Genomic DNA, 25,978 nt, shown 5'->3' with positions numbered 1-25,978 from the left:
CAAATGCAATACATTAGAACTTTCTTTTTTTGAGAACTGGTTGTTAAACATTTGCCAGCATATCACTGGGAAGATAGCCAATTTCTCAAAGTCAAGGAGGTGATCTGGGGGGGGTCTTACTACTTCTTACTACTTCTTAAAAATATTTTCACCAATTAATCTCATTTTAGCCCCACATTTACCCCAGATCTAAAGGTAACCAGTACCCCCAGTTCCTATACATTCTGAAATTGAACAAAGAAAATCCAGTTGTTTCTCAGTTTTCTCCAATTTCACTTTTCTCTGGGCTACAGAATCAGAAGTCTCTCTCCCATCCCTTTTCAGCTTATCAAATGCTCACTGTGATCTCCTGTTCTCTCTGTCCTTATAGAATTGAGCATTTAAAAAAATATTCTTACTGTTGTTTCAGTGAAGTTTTGGGAAGGAGTGGAAATATAGGCATGTGTTTATTCTTTCTTTTTTTAACTAGCAATCATATATTATACTAAAATGATAGGATTTTAATTCTTAGAAGCAGAGCATGAAGTTCTTGAATCAAGGGACAAGAAATCTGGAGCTTATCTTTGGGAAGTGTATTGGTCTGCGGGAATTTCCATAACAAAATATCATAGACTGAGTGGTGTAACCAACAGAAGTTTATTTCTCACAATTCTGGAGGCATGGAAGTCTAAGATCAAGCTGCTGTCAATTTTGTTTCTGGTGACAGCTCTGCCTGGGTTATAGATGGTCACCTTCTCTCTGTGTCCTCACATGGCAGAGAGGTAGACAAAGGAAGAGAGCTCTCTGGGGTCTTCTTATAAAGACACTACTCCTATCAAATCAGGGCTCCATTCTTATGATCCCATTTAACCTTAATTATCTCCTTATGGACCCTATCTTGAAATACAGTCACCTGGTGAGAGGGGGTGATGGTTAGGACTTCAACATACATTTTAAGAGGATACAAATACTCAGTCCATAACCAGAAAGTAGTTTTCTACCTTTCCCTGGTATCTAGGGAAATAGATCTGGCTACAGAACTGACCCAGGATTTTCTCCTTTGGCCCAAACCTCTTCACCTTGACATTGGATCAAAAACAGTTGTAACTGAAATCACAGAAAGAAGAGTACACAGACTGGGAATCATCCTTTGTACACAGTTCCAGGAGCTTGTTTAAGCAATGCCTCAGCATTCAGCTAATCTCCAGAAGGCATAATTTTTCTTATTTGCAACATTTGTAACAACGCCTATAGAATCCTTTGTTGTCTCCATCTTTAGGTGTACTCCTTTCTCTCCACAATCTATGTAACTAATCCATTGGCCATTTCCTCCATCAGTTACTTTGTTCCAGACACCCAAGGTTTGAAAGATTTCTTTCCTGCTTGTAATTAGTGAAGTCTGATTATTTTAAGGAATTCACTTTGTTTGCTAGGAACATACATATTAAGTAAGGGCTACACTTATTGACAGTCACAGCTATCACAGTTGCAACAGTCTTGATACTCTGTCAACAAACAAGGCATTTGTATTTAATTCAATGTGACATTGGAGAAATTGTAGGACTCAGAACTAGAAAATGCAAAGGATTCAGTCTTGAACAAAACAGGACATGGATATCTCATACTACTCGCACTGAGTGACTCAGCATGGTTTCTTAAGTCATTGCCATAGCTAAAACTTTAGACATTCAAAAAGTTTTGCAGAATGCACCTTTACAAACTTCAAGGCTCTACAGCACCCATTTCAAGACTAGATCTGACATTTTCTGTTTTCACCTTCTTAATGCCTCCCCCTATTATCTTTTTCAATCAAACATGTAAAGTAATTTTTAAAAATCCAGAACTAAAGACCTGCTTTCTTATTGAAAGGGCCTATAGTGAGCTCAACACAATCAATGGAATTATACTCACAGCAAAGCGTATCATAAAAAATTCTTAGTACACTGGAGACAAAGAGAACATCCTACAGGTTTCCAGAGAGAAACATATATTCTAATGACGGTTTCTTTATTAGTAGTATCTAGCAGAGTGTCTGGCACAAAAATAAATGTTTATAATATAAATGAATTCATCACTAACTTTATTCCACAGAATGCCAGGTCAAAAATACCTCAGTAGGGATAATCTATCTCTACTATATTACTAAGCCATTCTTCTCAGGTTAAGTATTTGAAGGAGGGGACACATTTTTCCTAGAAGACGAGGAGCATAAATTATAGTTAGATTTCCAAAGGGAGTCCACAAACATGTCCGTCATGTTTACATAACTAAAACATTATATATTGAAAACTAGAGGGGAAAGATTACTAACATTGTTGCAATGCTAGCTATTAAAGTGGAATATATATGTGTATACATGTATATATAAATGTATTTATCTCGAATGCTGGCATCTAAGGCAAAGCCAATTTAATATAACTATGTCAAATCATGAAATGAGTGGTTTTTGCTTACTGTATAATGTGTAACAATGACCTCCAATTCTTTCCCTATCCCTAACCCCTACCCCATTCCTGACCTTCCTTAGGAGTGAGGGTGCCTGAGGCTCAGACACGGGGTGAGCCTCAGAGAATGACTGCCCTAAGTTGGGGTCCCCAAAAGCAGATCCTGAGACAACAAATCCTGTGCAAGAAACGCATTAAGGAAGTGCTCCCAGAAAAGAAGCCAACAAAGTGATTTTAGACAAAAGTTCCTCAGAGCGCAGCAAGGGAACTCGGGAAGGAAAATAACAACTCTTGGAAGCCAGGAAGTCAGGCTGTTAAATTCTGTCAGTTGCTGGCAGGGTTTGCCCTGGGGTGATGGAAACGTCCCAGTCCTTTCCATTTCTCTGCTGATGCTTTAAGAACTGCCAGTGAGTAAGTAGCCTAAGGCAAGTCCTTCAAACCAAAGGTGGATTTAAAGGGGGTAGAGTTAGTAAAATTACAGAGGTTTCAAGTGTACAATTTTACTAACCATTTTCACCCCAATAAATTTTAATTTTCAAAAATAATAAAATTTAAAAAATAATCATAAAGGGGGTAGTGGTTGGAGATATTGTGAAAGGGAATTAAGAGGATCTGGGTGGAGTCTGGACTTAGCAATTTCAAAGAGCTAAGATTTAAGGAATTAACATATATGTTGTTGTGGTCCCCCATCTGCAGACTATCTCAAAAATTAGGTACCCTGCCTGAACACATAGGGATACTTCCTCTACAGAATCATCCTTACTTCTGAAAAAAAAAAAAAAAATGAAAATAGTCTGACACAGGCCCACATTTTCTCATTAGGTATCCTTCCGCCCTGAGGCCGCTTCTGCTTGAGGAAAAGCTGCACCAAATCACTTGGCTCCCATGCAAGCCCACCTTACACACTTGTGAAGCCTTGGCTTGTATGCTGTGCCACTTGCTCCCCTTCCCACGGTCTTCCCATTCTGGACCTCAGAGACATGGGAAAGGTAAAGGAATGGGTAAATGGAGGGACTATTCTAGGTCCTCATTTAATTCACCTAACTATCCTATGAGGTGAGTACTGTTGTTACATACATTTTATACGTGTGGAAATGGAGACAGATAATTTAAGGAACTTGACCAAGAACATACACTTAGAGCGTCCCAGAGCATGAACTGAAACATGGCCAGGCCTTAGCCGCCAAGCTCCTGACCATTATGTTATGCTGCTTCTCCTAACAACCTCGGATAGGTGTTTTTGATCCTTAGCAAAATAAGAAGTAAACGTCCATGAAATGAAAAGTAATTCACCCATGTTCACACACCAATAGTGAGAACTTGAACTCAGGTCTGAGGACCCCAAAGCCCATGCTCTTTCCCATGATATTTTCCATGAAAAGAAAGTTGGCTTTTCCCCAGGTAACCTGGGGTGGAGGAGATCCAGGGATCTAGCTCAGTACTCATTTCTCAGGGCTCATACCAGGATCCAAGAGAGAATTAAAGCATTGCAAGTTAAGAGAGAGAAATCCCCCAGGAAGAGCAGAGTGGCTTTTGTTCCCTCCTGTCTATGGAGCTTGCAGAAAGATTAGTGTAGAACCCAGCCCGAGTTCTGTGTCCGCATGCAGGATGGTCCTGGATCAAAAGCAACTGGGTGATGAGTGATAAACTGCTGGGGGCTGGGGGAAAGGCAGACACTGGAATGCTTAGGGGAAGAAAGAGAACTTTGAACAAAGAAGAAAACCTTCCCGAAGGAGATAAAAGGTGATGAGCAGAAGGAAGTAGGACTGAAAATATGTCTGCCAGAGAGCCACAAACTCTGACACCACCAGCCCTAAGAAGCAAGAAAAATGCTCAGATTGCAGCCTGCATGGTTTCCTCCACCATGGATCCTGGCCCCAGGAATGTCAGAATGAAGGCGGCTGGCCAGCACTGTGTGTCCTTGTGGCAGGATGTGGGTCAGCGGGAACAGACAGCAGAGAACAGACCACCCAGCATTTCGCAACAGCTGAAGATCCATCTAGGTGAGAGAACTGACATCAGAGGAAGACCCACTTATAGGGGTAGAGGAGATGGAGCAGAATCTGATACTAAAAGAACTAGGTTGCCAGAAAGGCTGGTGCACTACTGACATTTGGGGGCAGACAATTCTTTGTCGTGAAGGCCATCCTGTGCATTGTAGGGTGTTTAGCAGCATCCCTAGCATCTACTCTCCCTCCAGTTTTGACCCCCCCCCAAAAAAAAATGCCTCCAGACATTTCTCAATGTCCCACTGGGAGCAAAATCACTTCCAGGTGACAGCCACTCCAGGTGACAGGCATGATAAAGGAACCTAGCATCTGCTGAGTGCTTTCTATGAGCCAGATACCGCTGTAAGTGCTTTACAACTATAATCTTGTGCAATTCTTCAGCACAGATATGAGATGGACACAAGTACAATCCCTGTTTTACAGATGGGGAACTAAAGGGGCAGAGGTATTAAGCAACTTGCCTAAAGTAGCACAGCATGAATTGGTAGATTTGAGATTCCACGTGGGAGGACAACTTTCAGGGCACCTATGCTGCCACCATTTTATGGGTGAGAAATCCAAGGTGCAGAGTGGTAATGGATATAATCGGTGGCAAAATCTAGACTTGAACTCGGGTTTGTTTCTCTGACTCCAGAGCTCAAGCACTCCCCATATTCTACTGACTCTGCAGCTTGTGTCAGAGTGGGACCAGCAGAAATACTAACCACGCTACTGACCTAGAAATTACCGTGATAGTGTCTAAGCACAGGCTTCGTCTTCAGTCTGTGGACAAATGCAATGTAAGGGTTAATTTCTTTAGCTTTAATGATAGAGAAATGGGGAATAAGGAGCTAAGAGCTCATTACACAGAGCCCGTATCTTTCATTCTTTCACCTTTCTCCTCTTTCCCTTTGCCTCCAACTCAGTCTCTCAAGCTCTTGTGCCTCGACTTTATTGACCTTTTAAAAACTAATCTACTAGATTAATTAAATAAAACGAGGCATTGCCTATTTTTAATTCTTATATCATTATATCACACACATATCCTTTATGAAAGTAGGTAACATATAAACCTAGGCAGAAACAAAGCATTAAAGCCCCACAATTAATAGCATTAGATTTCTATCTCTGGGGGGGGAGGGGGCTAAAACAATGCATCTAAAGTTTTCCAGATCCTTATAGTCTGCCAAAATCCCACAATCTCTTTTTCCTTGAATCAGTTGCCTTCAATAAAAAAAAAAAGAGCCCTGTGTCTACTTTACGTGTGAATTTCTCTCGCATGCTTCAAGCCCTTGATTTGCCAAAATCTGATACCTAACAGGTCCTGTCCAGAAGATGTGTACATCTGTAAAATGCTCAGGCAGACAGCAAGGTAATTTGCTTTGACTCAGCAAGTGGTTCCTCAAGTATCGCCTGCTCTCTAGTATGCGAACGTGTGTGAAGACGGCAGCGCCACACATGCTGGCTGGCTCCTATCAAAGAATTCCCTTGAAGTTGCGCTGAAAATAACTGAAATTGCAGTTAACTGCACGATTTCCCTCAGTGAATAAGGCAGAAATAAGACTGCATCTATTAATGTTAAATGAACTTGCTTATTTTACTCTTGAAGGCAGCTAAGGAAGCAGGGTATTACAATACATGCTGGCTGTGCCCAAGTAAATAAAGCCCCCAGCTTGAACCTGGGAAAGTGCACGTTACCAGCACTTGGGTATTTGATTACAAAAACACAGAGAGCCAAACTGCTGATCAAAACATTTGGGGGAGCTGATACAGGAAACAGAACTGTGAGAAAACTGCCTTTACATCAGCAACAACAGATTTCCAAGAACAATAATTTAGAAACATCTAGAAACTGGAATTCAACACCAGAAATGAGAGAATTAGGTATTAAGAGACCTGGGTCTGGGCTTTGCCCCTTACCCGTGACATTACCCTAGATCACAAACTCTCTGGATCGCTTTGTCATTACTTGTATAATGAAAGAGGGTGCACTAAGCAATCCTTGTGGTTGGTTTGTTTTTGTTTTGTTCTGTTTGTTTTTAGTTCTCACTTAGCACTAACAGACCATGCTCTGTAATGGGAAGAGTGAGAGTGTGGAGTCAACCAGACTGGGTTCAAATTCTGGCTTCATTTATACAGAGCTCTGTGATCTTGATCAAGTTGCTTAAACTCTCTGAGCTTCAAAGGCCTCAAATGTTAAGTATGGACTAATGTAGCATTTGAAGATGAAAAAAAAAAACACCTAACAAAACTGAAATGTAAGTGTTGACTCCCCTTAAACACTATATGAATTCCTAAACATACATATATATATATATATATATATATATATATATATACATATATACACATTTATATATATACATTTAAAATAAACTCTAAAAACCAAAGTCCTGTAAGTGACCCTGATGCTCCTAGTCCAGGGAACAACTGTGGCATCCATATCTATTATGCTCTACCCACCATTCTGGATTCTGCAAATAAACAAAACACGTAGAAACAGTATCAACTTGCTCAATGATTTATGGGATATTTTTGAAAATCTTGTTGTGTCATATGCATTTTTATGAAATTGCTCTAAATCCTTTGTATATGAATGTATATGTGCATCTCTAATATTTTAAATTTCCAGTTGCTTTTTACCTATATTCTTCTCAAAACAGGTTACCATACACAAACATCACTACCTTTACTATTACTTATTTGAATATGAAAATTCAAATATGGGCAATGGAATTTAAGACTTCCAACCACTTGTGTAACTGAAGCTTGAATTTGCAGCTTACTGCAACCATATGAAATAGTTTCATCTCTGAAATCTCTTTTATCAATCCCCAGTGAATCCTCAAAGTAAAATTATTCTTTATTCTCTCAAATTGAAACTTTGTTCCTGGCACCTATACATAAGAAGGAGAAAGAAAAAAAAAAACTAACAGTGCCACCTCATTTCACTGCTGAATAAGCACCAGATTTGGCATGTTTCCCAATTGGCTCATAACCCAGAAGCCTTTGCACCAGGCAGGATTGACTGGCATCAGAACAAAGGCCTCTGGGGAATACAGCCAGCCAGGTATCTAGCCACGGTCCTTAGTGCGAGGAAGTGGAGTCAGCCACAGTCACCTAAATCAGTGACATTCCACTGGGGGCAGGCCCACCTGCATTAGAGAGCATTTAGTCTTGTTCATATGTTTTCAGCCCCACTGGCACAAGAATCCATTAGAATTCTTCCTTTCAAAAAGGTTCTACCATTAAGAGAGTTCGTATTGAAACCCTTCCCCTTCTTCATGAAATCACCACCTCAGGCACACCTAGATAACCAAAATTCCTCCCTTCTCAAATCTTGCAAGGTTTTTTTTGTCTTATATTTCTCTCATATATGCTTGTCCATTCCTTTATCTCATAATTCAAATATTTGCCTCTCATTTCACAAACAGCTCCCTGATTAATTCTATACTCGCCTCAGCGATTGGTGCTTATCTTTTTTAACACACTGATGCTTTCTTCTTTTACTACATGGGAAGCCAAACTGCCAAGTGAGAGGGTAACTTCAAGGATATATCTTAGTGATGAGAAAAAAAAAAATTAAAGACTTGGGAAGCTGTGGGAAGGTATAAGTTATACACTGTGCTTACCACAGTACCACTCAGTACAGCAACCAAATGCATAGATTTTTGGACTCGGAAAGCATTGTGTGGTCTTGGGCAAATCACTCAATTTCTCTGAGTTTACTTCACTTTAGTTTGTCACTACATACACACTGTACCCTTCAGAACTAGTATGAAGATTAGGAAAAAATGTACATGAATCCCCCAGTCGAATGCCTGCACACAGTAAGCATTTCCTAAATGGCAGCCTGCTGCTATTATTGTTATTCCTGTTGATCATGTCATTGCCACACTAATCTATTGGATCTAGGTACAAAACTAAACTCCTCAGTTTCTTCATTATTCCAAACTACAAAAAATCATCCAGTTGAAATCTTATCACACTAATGAAGTTTAATATTTAATTATAACAACGAATGTCCTGGATTCAAATACACCCTTCACATTTAAACTTCAATCTTCCCATTGAATAAACCATATATTGATGTCACATAGTCATTCAAGTGAATTGGTGTAATTTGCAAAATAAGATACCAGCTTATATGAGATGTATAGAAAAGGTAATTTATAAAGACAGAGAGAAGATCAGTGATTGCTTGGGGCTGGAGTGGAGCCGGGATTAACTGCAAATGGGCCCCAAGTAATTGGGGGCAATAGAAATGTTCTGAAACTTGAGTGTGGTCATAGTTGTAAGATTATAAATTTACTAAAAATCATTGTACTGTACATGCACCCTGGGTGAATTTTATGGTATGTGAATTATACCTCAATAAAGCTGTTAAACATATTATTTTTTGTACTAGACAACACATTTCAAAATAAATTAGTATTTTTATTGTAGAGCTTTCCATTATCAGCTCATCACCCCAACTGTCACGAATTTGTCCAAGAATATTAACGTATACCTCCATAAGCTAACAAGGCTGTTATCACTGCTTTTATCCACAATCACATTGTTTTTGAAAAGACGTCTTGAGATGCAGTATCAAAGTCTTCAAGAGAAAGTATTTATTGCTTAAGATTATGTTCTGTGTCTGATGGCTTCTCAGCCTGGACAGCAAATATTCAAGTCAAGAATGAATGGTTTTCAAATAGAAATCTATTATCAGTGCATAACTTTTATGCAGACATTTCAGGAAACATAAAAGGCATTTTGCTCTAAATACTTGTGATGGACTAAAATCAAAGCATTAAAGCAGTGAGTCTTTAAAAATGGGTAGTACTCTAGAGCAGTAGTGCCATATTCTACATACATAATGGCCCTATGTGTTAAAATGAAGGTTAAGAACAACGTTACTAACATTTCACATAAACACATCTGCAAAGAATGACCACCAAATATTCTTCCTGTCTTGATAGCACAGACAGCTAGCTTTTCCTTCAGATAGTACTATAATTATTTTCACTATGATTTCTTAATAGTATTTAAATACATATCACTCAGTTCAAACTTGGCCAATCCTTCTTGACTTCTCTATAGGCCTGCACCTGCTCATTGAATGAAATAAACTGCATTATTGTGTTTGCTCTTCCTTGCCATAGTTAGCCCACAAAGAAGTCATGTAGGATTCTTGCTGTCACTCAGTCTTCTTCTGAAAAGGACCCAGCAAAACCAAGCTGGGTTGCATTGGGCTGTGCTCTAGGACCTTGTCATTACTGACACTCTTTCCACTCATGCTCTTCAGTTTGGTTGAGAGATGGTAATAGGACTTTAATAATGGAATTTAGTGTGATAAATGCAAAACTGACAATACAATGGTAATCCCAACAGCTTATGTTTTAGGTGACGTAAGAAGCCCATACTATGTTTGGATCATGTGCTGAGGGACTCACAAACATCATCTCTCGTCATGGCATGTGTTTTAATCCTCATTTATAATGAGAAAAAATGGGAACTCAGACAAATTCTATGTCACACACCTAGTGAGTGGTAAAGCAGCAATTGAACTAGAGCCCATGCCATTATCTGTTGTATCTGTTGTGTTCCGAGTCTACCTTTTTGTATTCTACATAAATGCATTGCTGTACCACTGCTCCATGGATTCTCAAGGCAATCTCATGAATGCCCTGATGCTGCAGAGTGTGGAAAGGGGGATGAACAGAAGCTGACAACCAACTGTACCTACCGTGTTGTCACTTAAGAGCTGTTGAATTTGGGTTTTGTTACCTCACCACTTTGATGCCTAATTATCTCTTCTGTAAAATGAAGATGATCCAGTCTCCTTTATTCACTCACATATCATGAGGCAAAAATGAGATCAAACATATATTCACTTTTCTAGCCAATGACTATAAGTTGTTACCAAGCCCTACTTTTACCAGATACAAGAAATACAGTTGCACTGGTACACAGGCTGTCCAGGAAAATAACCTCAGATATTCACAGAAGCACATGATCAGGTGAAAATATTTTTTTCTAGGATTGGGTGTTCCCAGGTTCCATCCTAAAGAGCAGGGATGTCCAAACTGCGGCCCGTGGGCCAACTGCTGTCCACAATCCATTGTTAATTGGCCCACAGCAAATTCCCAAAATATATTTAGTTTACTTAAATAAACCAGGTGAGGCAATACGTACTTCACCTCGAGTGAGTGGCCTGGCTGTTTGTGTATTTTACCGCATATGGCCCTTGGTGAAAACCGTTGAAAAAAGTTTGGACACCCCTACTAAAGAGCTAAAAAACAATATGCCAAACAAAATCAACCTTTAAATTTTCCCTGTTTTATTTTGGTTAATGTTGACGCAAGTACCTCATAAAAAAGCATTTTATCAGGAGTTTGATGGTCTCTATCATCTCATAATATTAAGAGATATGTGAATTTTTGGATAGTCAAAATTAGTAAGTTATTATCTTAAGCTTGATAGGATTTTGTTAAGGAGATCTGTGACTGCATCTGCAAAAAGAATTAAGAATTTGAAAAGATATTCCTATAACTAGTTCCATTAATTCCATGCTTGTATTTCTCAACAACCAACCCATTTACTCTTCGAGGTTAACTAGTTTATAAGGTTTTATGTGGCAGAGCTTGAGATGAAACATTTATCTGAATTGGAAGACAATTGTGCGTCCTTGGAAAGATAATATAGAATTAGATTATTCAAACTAAAAGTGATTTTTCAAGACTCTGTCATCCCAGTTTGTCCAGTAAAAAATTCAAATGCCTTCAGCGGCCAGGCAGGTAAAACAAACAAAGGGCATGATTTCTAGAAGACTGTCAGGGGTTACGATGAATATTTGGAGCACAAGGAGCCTCACCAAGATGGGCCAGGGCCTTCAAGGTCAAAAGTTTGTAAAACACTCTTCTGGCCAAGCCCATCATGCCACCAAGCTCTACTGAGCCTGGTGACAGAAGTTTTCCATTTAAAAAAAAAACTAGTTTAAATGATGAAGCACCAGACAGCAAGGAACATAAAGAGGCTTCATCTCATCCTTCTTTTGACAAAGGACCATTGAGAGCCTTGTTTCAGCCCTGTTCTGGGCTCTAAGGATACGACAGGGAGCAAAAGAGGCCCTGGCTTTGTTTTCATGTTACTCACCATCTTTTGCGGAAAGTAGATGTTAACCAAGTAATGGCCAACATATAAAAATTCAAACTGTGAGGGACATGAAGAAGGAAAATACTGAAAACCAGAAATGTCACTCCAGCCCAGGTTTCCCAGACCCAAGCCATGTTGGAAGAACCCCCTGAAAAGGCAGTGTCTTTTTTAGCATATATACTCTAAAGTCGTAGATTTTCAGGTATAAAATAATTTGGGGTTGGAAAAAGAGATGCATCTAGTATAGCCCTACCCTAGAGTGGTAACTTAATATTTGGTAAATATTTGAACAAACAAACAGCTGAAAGCCAATCTGTAGAATATGTTTATTAATTACCAAATAAAGAAGAATCAAAAGGTACTCAACAAACTTTCTAATAATAATTAAGATGCTCATACTGGGAGGAAAATAAATAAGCATTGTTAAATTGAAGGAATGTTTCTTTAAAATGGGAATTTGATTCAGTAGGGAAAAGCACAGACTAATTAAAATGTCTAAACCAATAAAAGAAAATATGCAAGTAGAGAATGGGGAAAACTTACAAGTATGATACAGGGAAAAAAGGCTTCAGGCATGAGCAATTGTATTTGAGAACACTTGAACATAGCAGAAATACAGTATTATCGTAAGAAGAACTACCATGATACTAAGGTATGCTAGTCTCTGAAAGAGAATGCGCCCATGGCCACCATGGGTAGGTGGGTATACGACATATGAAAAATGTGGGTACATGAAAAATTACTGAAGAGCTATCTATATAAAAGGAACAAAACTATAAAAGGAATGGAAAATAGGACTTGTGCTAAAAAAAAAAAAAAAAAAATGTTGCTGGGTCCATCAGCTAAGCAACATGGCAGACAGAGAAGGACATGGGCTCTTGGGTTACACAGACTGCGTTTGAGTGCTTTAGCCCACTGTTTTATTTTGGGCAAGTTGTTTAACTTTTCTGTGCCTCATTTTCTCCATCTGAAAAAGTAGGATGATAAGAGTATCTACTTTTTCATTATTTTGAGAATTACACGAGAAAGCATAGAAAAATAACTTTTGTAATCACCCTGATCGGCATCATCCTCACTAATTGACTAGTAAAGACAAGGCTAAAAAGTAACAATTACTGACTTCACTTTTATAAAGGATTTCGGTGAAGATGAGAAAAATGTTCACTATGCCCAGAAAAAAGATGAAGAGAAAAGTGAGCCTCGTTGGAGCAAGAGAAGATGTTAATACTATGTTCTTCCCTTACATGGTGAGAAAGCAATATAATAAACTATAAAAAGAAGTGTTGAAATCTAGTAAGAAGAGTCATAAAGGAGGAGGGGGTATACCTGCCCTAGGTGATTTAAAAACTCACTAGCAAGGGTTCACTTAGATATTATTTAATAATTTCTAAGCTTGTCTAGCAGAGAAAACCACTCTGTCAAGACAAATAAATGTATATTTGTGTTATTTTCCATCTATCACACTGACAGTAGCCCTTAGGAATCCAGAAGATGGAGTATTGCTCTGATGATAAATGATTAATGTGGACAGGACTTCAGTGGTGGTACCAAAAGATACGAGAAGCCACGGAAGAGTCACCTGAGAAAGGTAGTCTCCTCTGTGATGAGCAGTGTTTTGGTTTGTTCCTTAGGCTGAAGGTTCTGGGAGATGTGTTCCACTTTATTCACCTCCCTGGACATTTTGCAGTGGTATCTTCACCAAAATATTTCAGTAATAGTTCTTTTGATCTATTCATTTCTGAGGGTATAGAAGGGTAACTCTGGCTTGTTTAAAATAATCATGATTATATTATAGATGGAATATAACCCTTGATGGAAATAAGATACTCCTCAAATATCAGAATTTTCTCAAATAATTTCTTATAATCATTCATGAATATGTAAATGAATACTCGAACACACATATATAATGCTACTAAGTGCCTAAATTCTCTATTTATGGAATTTTTTTCTTTCATTATTATTATTTCAAAGGCTGTAGACTATATTCTTTTAATAGTTTCCAAATTTTTTTTTTTTAAAAAAAAGGAACTCTTTTCTTTTTTAGGCTAGGCATTTTCCACCAAAACTCAAAGAGGGAGAATGAACATATTAATATCTTAAGCAAAGCAAGAAAAGGCAAAGCCTAGATGAACTTATGAAGTATATAAAAAGGTAAAGAGGTGGCAAGAAGTTAATAGAAGATACTCTAGTCACAGAGGGTTTATTGTATTTGGTTGTCATTCTTGTTCATGTTGACTGTTTCATAATAATATTCTTTGAGTTTTATGACATTCAGTGCTATGTGAACAAGAAATCATTTAGTTCTTGTTTCTCTTCTTTCAACAAGAGAATGTAGGTCTCCATACTAAGCAATGCTAAAACACCTGGAAGTCAGAGTCATACAAATTATACTTTTTCACGTCATATTTTCCTTTTATGAGGAACAACAAAAAGTCTGAAATGAGATTTTGAAGAAAAATAACTATTTCCTGATCAAGGCTACCACTATAAAAAAAAAAAAAAGTCATAGCATAGTTCCTTTCACAATATTCTAAAGCTTTTCAGATCTATAACAAGAAACATTATTCATACAAGTGTATGATGGAGTTCAGCACTACATTTTTATAAAGTTAAGTACTAAATGAATGACTAAAATCTTTGAGCAATTCTTTCATTGTACACTGTACCATACGCTATGGGGAAAAGAAAGATTTTCCTTAACAATTCAGAACTGAGAGATTTCTATTAAGTCAAATTCATTTACTCAAAATAAAGAAGGATTCCCTGAATAGATCTTCCAGCCAAAAACTACTCTTACTTATCTGAGTGTCTGCCAGCCTACTTTTCTAAGCTTTGGTATCCTCAGACAGTTCCTAAATAAGACAATAGCAATTACCTAGAATGAAGACCGTGATTCACATGAACATGGAACTCCATGCTCGATAGTACATGCAGTGGACACTCCAGGATTTACTCCACTGCATTGTTTTTCCTCTCCTCCCACTGACAGAAAGAATTGCCATCATAGGCCTAGCAAAATGATACCTGTCACTTGTCACTTCAGATGTTTACTATTTCTCTATAAAGGATATGGTGACACCCTGTCAAACCAGCACAAGTCTAATCTAAGGCCATCTTTGCTGCCTCGCCACGATATAAAATGTGTTACTCAGTCACCAGTGATTTAGGCAAAGTGAATCTTATGAAGATAGAAGTGTGGAGGGGTGCTAGCGTGTGCAGAGTGGTTGCCAGCCACCTGCAGAAACAGTAGGTATGACCCCTCTAGTCCATCAGGAACAATAATTCCAGAGGGGGAAAAATCAGAATTCACGTTTTTCTTTCTTGTCACGATGATCCTTTTTTCTTTCGTCTCACTACAGATTTAGAAGCAGTGTGCAAACCATAATTTATTGATAGAGCTGGACCATTAAGATGATGTGCAGTATATCCAGATAGGAGGAGATCATTTTCCTTTATTCCTTGGTCTAGATCTGGCGAAAGCATAATATTACCATAATATGACTGCTTCAGAAAACAGCAAAAGTATTTTGCTAAACTGGGGTATATTAGTCATTATTGATATTTAATACAATTAACCAAATTAAATTAACCAAATTATTTCATGTTCAAAGAAATGGAGTACTACTCCTAAAAGAGCAGGTATGGTCTAGAAGTGAGAACACTGAACAGCAGAAGGTTAGTAGCATTAGGAGATCTACTTTTGACTACATATTCATAATTTAGGCTATTTACTTATGCTTTTGCTGGGCCTAAGTTACTCTACTTCTATATAGAAGTCAGTTAAATTGCATCTATCTTAAAGCGATTCTGGTGATGTTTAATTAGAATTTATGATCTTCAGACAGGTAAAGGTAACTAACATTTTTTTTTTTTTAATTTGATGCAGATGGAAGTAGTATACGTTGACACTAAATTGTCACTGATTTTTTTCAATGCTACTGCCCATCCTTTCATATCTGGAATTATAAGAACTCTTCACACAAATATTTTCCTAGTGCCCTACTACAAACTCTTGCCCCCCATCCTGCTTCTAACTGCTAGGCCATATAAGAGAACACATGCTTTTGTTCATGTTTCTTATTGTTGCTAATTCCTCTTATCCTTCCCATTTAGGTCCAATAACCAAATGCAAGACATAAAGCAGGATTCATAATGAAAGTGTTTACTTTCCTTACGATTAACTTCCCTGCGTAATTAATGTCCCCGATCCTCCAGGCAGCCTTATTACTTCTACTCTGCTTTAACGTGCTATCTGTCAGCTGAATACATTTTCATATTTTAGAAGGGGGGGAGGGGAAGGAGACAAAACAGCTTCTCGCTGACTCCCATAATGAGAAGAAGATTTTGACCAAAAAGTGTTTGCAATCATATTGGCGATTTTCATCTCATATAAAGTATTATATTGGCTGATCCTTGCCTGAGAAGATGATGATGAAATTACAAGTGTAAGGAGGCTCCTATCAGAGACAGTTAGGAACATCTTGAGGAGTTTTTAACAACAATATATGGGGAAAAGAGGAAAAGAAGGCTACACAAGAAAGAGCTGGCAATCGGCGGCAGGAGTGAGGCTGTGACCACAGTGTTTTGGAATTCCCATCTTGCCCAGGAGGCTTCCTGAGGGACATACCAGATTCTCTGATTGGGAGTGTTATTTCAGACCTCTCAACTGCCAGCAGTGCCTAGACTTGTTCACTCAAACCAAACCGTCCGGAAAAGGGGGCTGAGAGCTTGACATGCTTGCTCTGCTTTCTCTGAAGCCTCCTAGGAAAGTACTCCTCAGCCTGAGCTCAGGCTGTTTGCCTTAAAAGGATAAAATATCTGTATGGAAAAAAAAAAAAAAACTGTAGCTGGCTGCAGAGACATCACATACCAGAAGGAGAGTCACTACAAGCCCCGTACAGCTCTTTCAAGGAGAGCTCATCATTGTCTCACCTTCATATACTTAAAATTTCACAGAAGCATCTGGGACCCAAGGAAACAGTCTTAGTGGCTAAGAAGGCAGCTGCCCCACCCCACCCCCCCTGCTTGTGAGAGTGGAAAGAACTTGGGATTGATGGCTAATCCTAATGTGTGTCATATTTGAACAGTGGCCAGGACTCATGGCTGGCAGGAAGGAGGAAACATACTTATCCATTGACTGGAGCCCCAGGTCCATACAGGTATTGCCCAGAGATCAAGGTGCAGATGCTATGGGGATTGGGGAGCTGGAGCTGCCTGACTCTAATGCAAGCAGGTATCTTGGGTTGATAAAAAGAGACCAAGGAAAGTGCTTTCCCAAAGAATGTGAATTCAAATATCCTATAACAACAACCAAAGTTGAATTGAATACTCTTTCAAGGAGGTTTTCTATCCTAGCTGCATATTACAATCACTTCAGGAGTTAAAATAATATACCTATACCTGAGGCCCACCCCAGAGCAATGAAATAGAATCTCTGGATGTGGTACCCCAGGAAAAGTATTTTTCAGAGTTTCCTGTAAGGTTCTAAAATGCAGCCAAGGTTGAGAACCAATGGGCTAGGCACGGTAATGATTACTTATTTGGGAAAATAAACAATAAGACATGAATTAAATAGTGTACACCTATAATATGGAAAAACATATCTACTGCTTTTGCAAGCCCCTAGTGCTCAAAGGTTTTAACCAATAGAAACATTCAACTCTTTAAGTGGAAAGTTTATCCTGGTCCTTTGTTTAATATCATACACACGTACGCACATACACACCCTGTTATCTTCTTATCAGAGTGGTTCCAAAATTTTGCTGCACATTGAAGTTATCCGAGGAATCTTTAAAACATAGTGATGGCTGGCTTCCACTCTCAGACAGTCTGATTTTAACTGGTTTCGGGTAAAACCTAGGCACTGGATGTTTTAAAGGCTCCCCAGATGGTTCTAATGTGCAGCAAAGTTTGGAAACCACTGTGCCTACCTTATTTTTCCCACTTCTCCCAAAGAACTTCACTTGCAGTTTAATTATTGGCGAATAGACACTCCCCTGAAAACAGCTTGTATGTTATTCATTAGGTTTCCGCACAATTGCCTGATCCTCACACTCCTTGAGAAGCAGGAGAACCTCTCGGCTAAGAACGGCTTTCGAGTTCAAATTCCGGTTCAGCCGTTTACGATGTGTGTGACCTTGAGCAAGTTATTTCGCTTCTCTGAGCTTCAGTGTCCCGGACCTCAGTGCTGGGAAATGGGGATACTCTGGAGTCTTCCTCACAGGGTTGTATGCTAAAAAACGACAACTTACGGAAAGCACAGGAGCAGTGCCTGGCACACAGTAAGGGCTCATTCATTCACAGTAATGAATGTTAAACCTCCTGGCGATGAAGGGCAGTGCCATTCTGACCCATTATTTTTGAGACAGTGATGCACAGACTTGTTCTCCTCATCCCTTTTTCTGTACTATGGAATGCACAAAAATCACCAAGCCCTCCCCGGTATCAGACTAGGGGATGTTTAAAACGTACAACACAAGGCATTCAAAATAAGCATTGGCCTAAAGGAAACATCTTAAAATCCCTGTGCGGCTCCCACACCCAGAGGAAGTGAATCTTCACTATACTCTAGTTTGGGTGTCTCCTCTCTATAGCTGTCTTCCTCCACAAAGTACTACCTGACTTACAGATTCCATTCCAGTCATTGTGTCTATTTACTCGCCACAAAGCCCATCATTCCTTTCCAACCGCTTTGCAAACATGGCATAGCTTTAACAATTCTCATCTTATTTTGCCCTGTGCTGTTCCCCACCTTCTACACACACATAACTCTTCCAACTCTACTCTTCTGCTTTGTTTCATAAAAATGTCTAAGATTATAAAATCCATTCAGAAACACGACACTTTTGGGAGCTTATTATTAGTCCCACCTTTTGTTAAACATCTGTTTTGTGTAGCTACGGTTTTTGTGCCATTGTTTATATGTACATGACAGTTTTGGAGGGAGAACATTCCTCTGCTCTTACAAACAAAATTATACTTAGAGGGTTCACACAGGCTGCACATATTTAACTTCTCAGAAAACAAATCTTAAGGAGATGCTGATCAACGCAGTCATCGCAGGAGATGGTGAAAGGAAAGTAGAACGAGTGTCAGAAGGCTGGGTGTGAGGAAGTAGAGATGGGCTGTCAGGGAAGAGGTGGCCAAGAGCACCAGCTCAACAATTCAGATTAGGATTCAAAATGCCACAGATGTGATTGCATAATAAGCTGTTGAGCACGCTGGTAAACGCTGCTTGCAGCATGTGCTTATTTATCATTGTCTTGTGTTCTCCGAGCATGGAAGGTTCAAGTTGGAGGGCCTGAGTGCTAGCAGCAGGGCTGGTTCCCTGAGATGGGCAGCAGCACCTATAGCAGAGATGGCAGAAAGAGCAGCAGCCCCAGTGTTGAAACTGGTTGCTAGGATACCATGGAGACCCTCCATTGCTAGGCAGACAGTAAAAAAAATGTTTCCATATGCCTTATACCCTGCAAACGGCAACAATAAAAACATCGTCTGCCTTCTTTTACCCTTTCCCATTAGGAATACAAATCCAACTCTTTAGTGAAGTAACAAGTAGCGGGAGTTTGGAAATGTGGCCCAGTAGAGCAAAGAAGCTAGCTGGTCATTGATAGTCTCAGGCAGTTTCTAGAGCTCCTCTATTCAAGGGCTTGTCAGTATTTTTATTATAAGCCCCCTTTTAGGGGCACACAACTTGACTGTGCTTCAAAACACCCTAGTAGGGTTTTAGCAGCCTGTTCTCATACATTTTTTATAAAGTCTTCCACAAATTCAAATTTACTGCATAGACTACAATGTCCAATTAAGCAAACTGAAATAGGAAAGCCTATTACAATAACGTTAAAATTCCTTCACGAAAACAAGAAAGATGAATTTCAAAAACTAGCTTCAGGTTCATTTCTCATGTCCCATTTGCCTAGGAATGTGAGGAACCTGCAACGATGTCTGTGGTATAAAATTAGATTATTTTCAATGGGAACATTTTAAAGTGAGTGGAAAACGGAACGTGCTTTTTTCAAAGAGTGAAACTGGGTTTCTTTAAGAATTTTAATCACCTGCTGCTTAGTTACATTAAATACCCTTACCTAGTTGGAAGAGCTATGGTTATTAATCAGTACTGCGCTGGTGAGGGGTGGAGGATTGGACTGATATTCTGAAATTCAGAGCTTTATTTATGAGTAAAAACTATTCTCCGAGTAAAACACACACACACACACACACACACACACACACACACACACACGACTCTTGATTATTCCAAAAACAAGCAGAAATGCCCTCTCACCTACTTTATAAAATAGAAACTAAGATTTTCATTCTCTCTAGCCTAAACTTGCTTTTCCTCAATTCCCACTATGGGATGGTGTTCTGGTACAGCCACTACAACAGATGTACCCTCAGATGTACCCTCTGCTTTCTTTTGCTGTCTGTCCCTTGGTTGATGGCTTTCCCCATCCCTACCCCACCCCTCTCATCCCATCACTACTAAATTATGGTCATCCTTCAAATATGTATTTACTTTAAATAACTCCAATTCCGTAAGAGTTTCTGATACCACAAAATTAAGTGGGCTCAATCATATTTTGCCAACTGTCCTTAGTTATCTCCTCTGTGACTTGCCTTACTCTACTTTCTAGAATATTCACTTGTGCAGTACTGCTAACTACTTGTTAACTCCTTGATGGTAGCACCTATATATCTCTCACCTCTAATGCCTGGCAATAGCTTGCACAAAGCAGACATCTCATAAAAGAACTGAGCTGTAGGGTGCATTTTAAACTTAATTGTTGCTTTTGAAGATATCTATGTTTTAATATTATGCCATCTATGCTTACACTAAAATCCTGGAATTCTCTCAACTTCCCACAGAATTTAACATACAGCTTATACAAAGATTCCACTTCTCTTGAGACGTACTAGTGTTAATGTTTAAGAGTTCATATAAGATCTTGTTAAACTTAATGCCTCCTTAAAAATAAGAAACTATATTTCTTTATCCTCAGATCTTCCAAAGTACTTCACAATTAAAAAGTGAAACATAACAAAATATGTCAAAATTCCCTGAAATTCAGCTACCTCTGAGGTGAAAAGCAATAGCTTAACAAGAATACAGAGACACTAACAACTTTTGATAGGAACTCAAATCTGTATAGCCAAACTTAAATGACATGGGACCCTGAGACAGCAAAACGGAAAGAATTTAGGAATATTTACAATAGGTAGAGGGTTTAGATAAAAATATCAGAGTTCCACTCTTAAAAGAAAAATAAAGTCAATTTTCAGGAATGAAATGTCATGAAATAAAGTTACTTCAAAAGCCCATAAGAAATGTATATATATGATCTCCGAAAGGCTATCTGATCTCATAAAATTGATTTTTTTCACATTTTTAAGGGTTTGTTTGCTCAATCTACTTCAAAACATATAGCCTAATAGTTCACATTCTCAAGTAGTTATTTTGTATCAGTGGAATACAGATTTCAATTTGCTACATCAGTTCTTTGCCTCACATTCATAACGAAAAAGGGCTTCGGTGCTATTTGTATACAGGTGTAAAAGCGAGGAAAGCACTCTCATACCCCACAGGTGCAACAGAAGGGCCCGAGCTAGCTCCTGTAATCTGACTGAGACTTCCCTCTAATTCCCAGCTTAAAGAGAAAATTCCAAACCAAAAATGTTAAGATGATTTAAGTTAATAAGTTAATTTTCATTTTACACTATTTTCCAAATGAACAAAAATCACTGAAAAACAAAAGTTTAAAAATTATCCTCAAAAGTCCTCAGCAAGGTAAACAAATATATTTGCACATATCAGATAATTGAGCAGAATGTTAACTGGGCAGTTACCTACATCTAATGGAAAGAGAACAGAAAACTAATATGAATTTGAAATCAATTGTATGCTATTTAGATGGTTTGATTTTAACTTGAACTCCCAATAATCTGTGTGTAAGTTTAAGAAAGATGACTAAATTTAAGTTGTACTAAGATGAAATATAATGACAAACACTTGTTGACAGTGTCTGTATTAGGTTGGTGCAAAAGTAATTGCGGTTTAAAAGTTTAAAAATAATTGCAAAAACCACAGTTACTTTTGCACCAATCTAATATAATCATTTTTTTATAGCGAAATAAATTGAAATGCAAACAAGGCTTCTCTGGCAATTTTTCCTATTTTTTTGTGGTGCTATCTTGCACAATCCTTCAAGTGACATAAGAATAATCATTTTGCACTTCTCTTTCTCTTAAGAATGGTACACTCTACCACTTAAGCCAATTTTATTCTAGTTTCCTTTATGTAAGTGTGAAAAAAAGAACAGATGTTTTTCCAAAATTATTTAAGCTTGGAAGAAGACATTCTATCATTTTCTTCAATATAATCTTTCAGAATCACCAAAACCATCATGGTGATACCTTAACAGCTGACTTCTTTAAAGCACAAGTTATTAAATAAATATCAGAATGCAGAGAATTGCTCGACAGATAAAATGTTAATTGTAACAGAATTATATGCCACACTAATTTCATTTTCCACTATGGTCTTTTTTTAAAATCTAGTTGTTCTTCATATCAAGCACTAAGAGATTTCTAAAACTTCAGGTCCTTCCCTACTTTCTAGATTCCTTTAGATCGTGTCTGATACAACGTTTAACTGGAGTTATCAGCTGGCTTGATCGTGCTTCATTATAAAACCTATTAAAATGGTCTTTTTATAAAAGCAGAGTTTGCTCTGTGTTACTCCAAAGTCCTGCAGTTACTAAAGTGAGATCCTGTGGATTGCTTAAAGATCCAGAGAGCTGTCTTTGAGTTATTTTTTTCATTATGCAAAACTTGGCCCAGGAGAGATGGCCATGTACCTCGTTAGCTAAAACAGGCAAGCATGTCAGGACTGCAAATTAATTTAGCAGAGAAAGTTGGAGTGAATATAGAAACCATTCAGGTTTCCAAGGCAGATCTAAGTCTACTGAACTATTAGACAACTTGATGAGGTTAGAATCTCAGAAATGTTTATCCTTCTTGTCTCTTCCCCACTCTCTCACAAAATACGAGCCCCGCATTAAGCTAAACCTGCATGACGAACAACAAATGCTCTTCAGGAACCAACAAGTATAGGTACAACTTTAAGTTTTCAAAAGTGGAATTAGTACATACTCTCAAGCTCTCTCAAATCCAATAAGTACAAAATGATATAATCAAGTATTTATTCTCTCTCTGCCTATATTAGTTCTTTGTTTTTATGAAGTGAAGGGTTCCAAGGGACCTTGTATGATTATGTAACATGCTATCTAGCCAATGTGATGTAGTTTGGAATAGAGTATCAAAATCCTTCATTTTGTCAATTGTGCCATTATCTATTAATTCAAAATACCATTCATGTGGATGCTCATTCTATGTTAACCTTATGTTCCTACCACTTTACATAAGAACTCTGACTTGAGCAGTGTATAACAAGTTTCATTCAATTTTCCCCACCCAAGTTGTGAAGCCCACTGACATCAGAACTACGTAGTTCTCTAAATGCTAGAACAATACTAGGGTGGTTGCATCAGAAGCCAGGAGTAAGGCAAACAGTGTGTCTACCGCTGTCAATAAAGGTAAGTGTACTTCTCTATATTTGAACCTGAAAACATGCAACCCCCTTTGGAGAAGGAGGTGCCCCATGAGTAACCTAATGCAAATTCCTTAAGGAAAATAAGCAATATTCTCCCTCAGATGTTAAGGAAAAAAGAAAAAAAAATTGTTTTTAAATCAACAGACTAAGCTTCCATTTGTGGATTGCAAATGCCATCCAATTCAGGAAATCAAAAAAGCTGCCCTCTTCTATGCACATTTGCTTATTTTTGACACTTTGATGATGACAGAAGATCAGGTTTGAAGGGTACCAGCGTAAACTGCCAGCATGTAGAGAAATCCGGAAGAGCCACCAAAACATAGAAAGTAAGGGTGGTATCAGACGCATTTCATTTCAAGTCTGATGAGCCGGCATTTAGGGTTTTCCGGCTGGGCAGCTATGCCAAGGCATTTGGGAGATGGGGCTTTTTATTCAGCTTCTCACATACACACACAGCCGGACACACACCTGGGGCACATTCAAACTCTATAATCAGTAGTTGGCATATATGAATGTACATGTATAGATTTTTTTAAAAAAAATAGCTTGACATCTGACAAAGACATGAAGGCAACGTAGGTGCAGGGAGTCTGGCTCTAGAAACGTGCACGGCCCCGCAAGTGGTGCCAGAAATGAAACATTTCTGAGGATGAGGACAGAGAAGGCAAGCGGGAGGGGCGGGGGCCGACAGACAACACAGACACCCGCAGCTCCCCACCAACGGGGCGCCACATGGCCCCGGCGCGTAACCCCTGCTTACTGTGGGCTCTTGGGGTAGAAGGGCAGGGTCACATGGCTGAGATCCTGGATGTCGAAAGCGGTGGGCTCCGCGGAGATCGCCTGCCGCTTGGTGCGCGGCTCTCCCTGCAAGGTGCTGGCGCTCTGCTTCTGCGCCTGCTGGGTGGCGGGCCGGATCACCGAGCGGTACTTGTCCAGCTCGTTCTGCAGCTTCTGGATCAGTTCGTCCTTCTGATCCAACTCCAGCTCCAGCTCGTCGATGAGAGCATCGCGCTGCCTCAGCTCCTCGATCTTCTCCTGGAGCGCATACTGTAAATCCCGCAGGGTGCCCATGCTCCTCCGGGCTGCCGGGGGCTCCTTCCTGCCGCTGCTTCGCGTCTTGGGGCTTCCTCCCCTCTCCGATCAACTTTCCCCAAAGTCGCCGCTGCCTCCCGAGTGCAAAAGCTTCCTACTTGAGACCAAAGCCAGCCCTGGCTTCTGAGCATGCCCAGTCCGCCGGCTCCAGCCACGGAGTTTCAGTGCAGATTCCACTTCTTGGGGCTGACGGAGAGGCTGAGTGTGGGGATGAGCAAAACAGCAGGTCCAACCCGGGATTAAACCTGACACACGGTGGGCGCCGCAGCGCGGGGGAGAATAGCAGGCAGCGCGGTGGCAGGGAAGCGGGAGCAGGGGACGTGAATGAGGCTCCGAGGCAGTGGTTGGTCTGTTCGGGTCACTCGCGCCGGGCGCCAGAGGAAGCCAGCGGTGCGTGTGGGGAGCCTGATAACCCTCTGGGGCGCGCCAGGGGATGAGCAGGCGGAGCGAGGCAGGAGCACCACTTTGGGGGTGGGGAAGTGAGAGGGAAAGGACAGCCAGGACCCTGTGCAAACTGGGGAGGTGTCAGCCGGCGCCAGAGCTGACCGATCTTGAGGACAACGGGCTACAATCCTGGCGATTTAAGAGGGCAGAACGCACTCTGCATCCTAAACGCTCTGGGTTCTGGAGGTATTTGGACCGCCAGCCTCAGCAAGAAAGACTCCCGAACGGTGTGGCTGAGCTCTGCCTTCTCCCAAGCCACCTTTCCCACCGGCAGTGCAGCACACAGGTGGCTAACGCTGAAAAGAAACTTGCCTCTCAGGAGATAAGAGCCAATGCATGCCTGGGAGGGATTCCGAATCCCTAACAGCCAGGTGCCTTTGGGGAAGGGAGGTTGGAGGTTGGGGGGTCTGACCTTTTCCCCCTCAGCATTGCCACTGTCTGCCCGCTCCTGCTAATTACTCCCCTTTCACCCCTCACCCCTCAAAACTAATGTTAATGAACTCTTTGTAGGGTAAAGGCCAAAATGGGTTTGGACCCTAAAGACTCCTCAGCTCCTCCACTATCCTGAGCTAGTGTCTGCGGAATTGTTTATAGATGGACATTGCTACTTCCATTTGCTTAATTTGGGGTGGGGGGTTGGAGGGCAATCATTACTGAGCTTCAAAAAGTTCATCCTAAAATTGAACCATACCTTTAAAAATATTACTGCCCTGACAACCAAAATGTTAGGACTGTACCCTTCCACTTGAATGGCAAGACACAAACTTTGAAAAAGAGGGAAGATAATAAAGAGAAGGGGGACCCTAGTTGGGCTGCAATAAATTGTACACTATACCACTCCACGCCATCCCTGCCCACTCAATATTTCTAAAAACAATGACTATTAGGTAGCATCCTTTTTTTCCAAAGGTAATTCTGCCATCATTGGAACACATGTTTAGAATCTCCAAATATTTACTTTATACTTAACTAAATTCCTAATATTTATCTAAATCTTTACCAACTCATCCCATTTTATAGTATGTTTATTAGCAGCCCTCTAATTACTATTCTTGGACACTCAGTATTATAAACCTCAATGCTGAATTTGGCAATTCCCTAAAACTAAACAAAGTAGAGAGACAATAGTTTAAAACTGAATTGGAATCCAGAACTATTCACTGGAATCTAAACTTAGCCAAGGACGTATATTAGTCTCAAAACAAACTTGCTCACTTTTACTTTTGAATACACAACTTTTCTAAGCTGAGAAAGAAAAAAACAAAGGAAAGAAGGAA

General features: G+C 39.7%; 1 protein-coding gene across 3 annotated transcripts in view; it reads right to left on the bottom strand.

Moving 5' to 3' along the window:
* The window catches only part of PRKG1 (protein kinase cGMP-dependent 1), a 1,140,935-nt gene that overhangs the window by 1,035,375 nt on the left and 79,582 nt on the right, over positions 1-25,978 (bottom strand). The window contains exon 1 of one of the 3 annotated variants that reach the window (XM_019738591.3): positions 23,926-24,625. The exons of 1 other annotated variant lie outside the window; for it this stretch is intronic. In XM_019738591.3, coding sequence (XP_019594150.1) covers positions 23,926-24,236 — 311 coding nt within the window. In that variant the 5' untranslated portion in view covers positions 24,237-24,625. Of the gene's footprint in view, positions 1-23,925; positions 24,626-25,978 lie in introns of those variants that run through there. One more of the 3 variants, XM_019738608.3, reaches the window with a different exon arrangement.

Source organism: Rhinolophus sinicus, chromosome 15 (assembly GCF_057876585.1).
Source record: "Rhinolophus sinicus isolate RSI-liver-muscle chromosome 15, RSI-T2T, whole genome shotgun sequence".
In the NCBI taxonomy this organism is placed as follows: Eukaryota; Metazoa; Chordata; class Mammalia; order Chiroptera; family Rhinolophidae; genus Rhinolophus; species Rhinolophus sinicus.
This window is presented reverse-complemented; position numbering and strand designations above follow the sequence as displayed.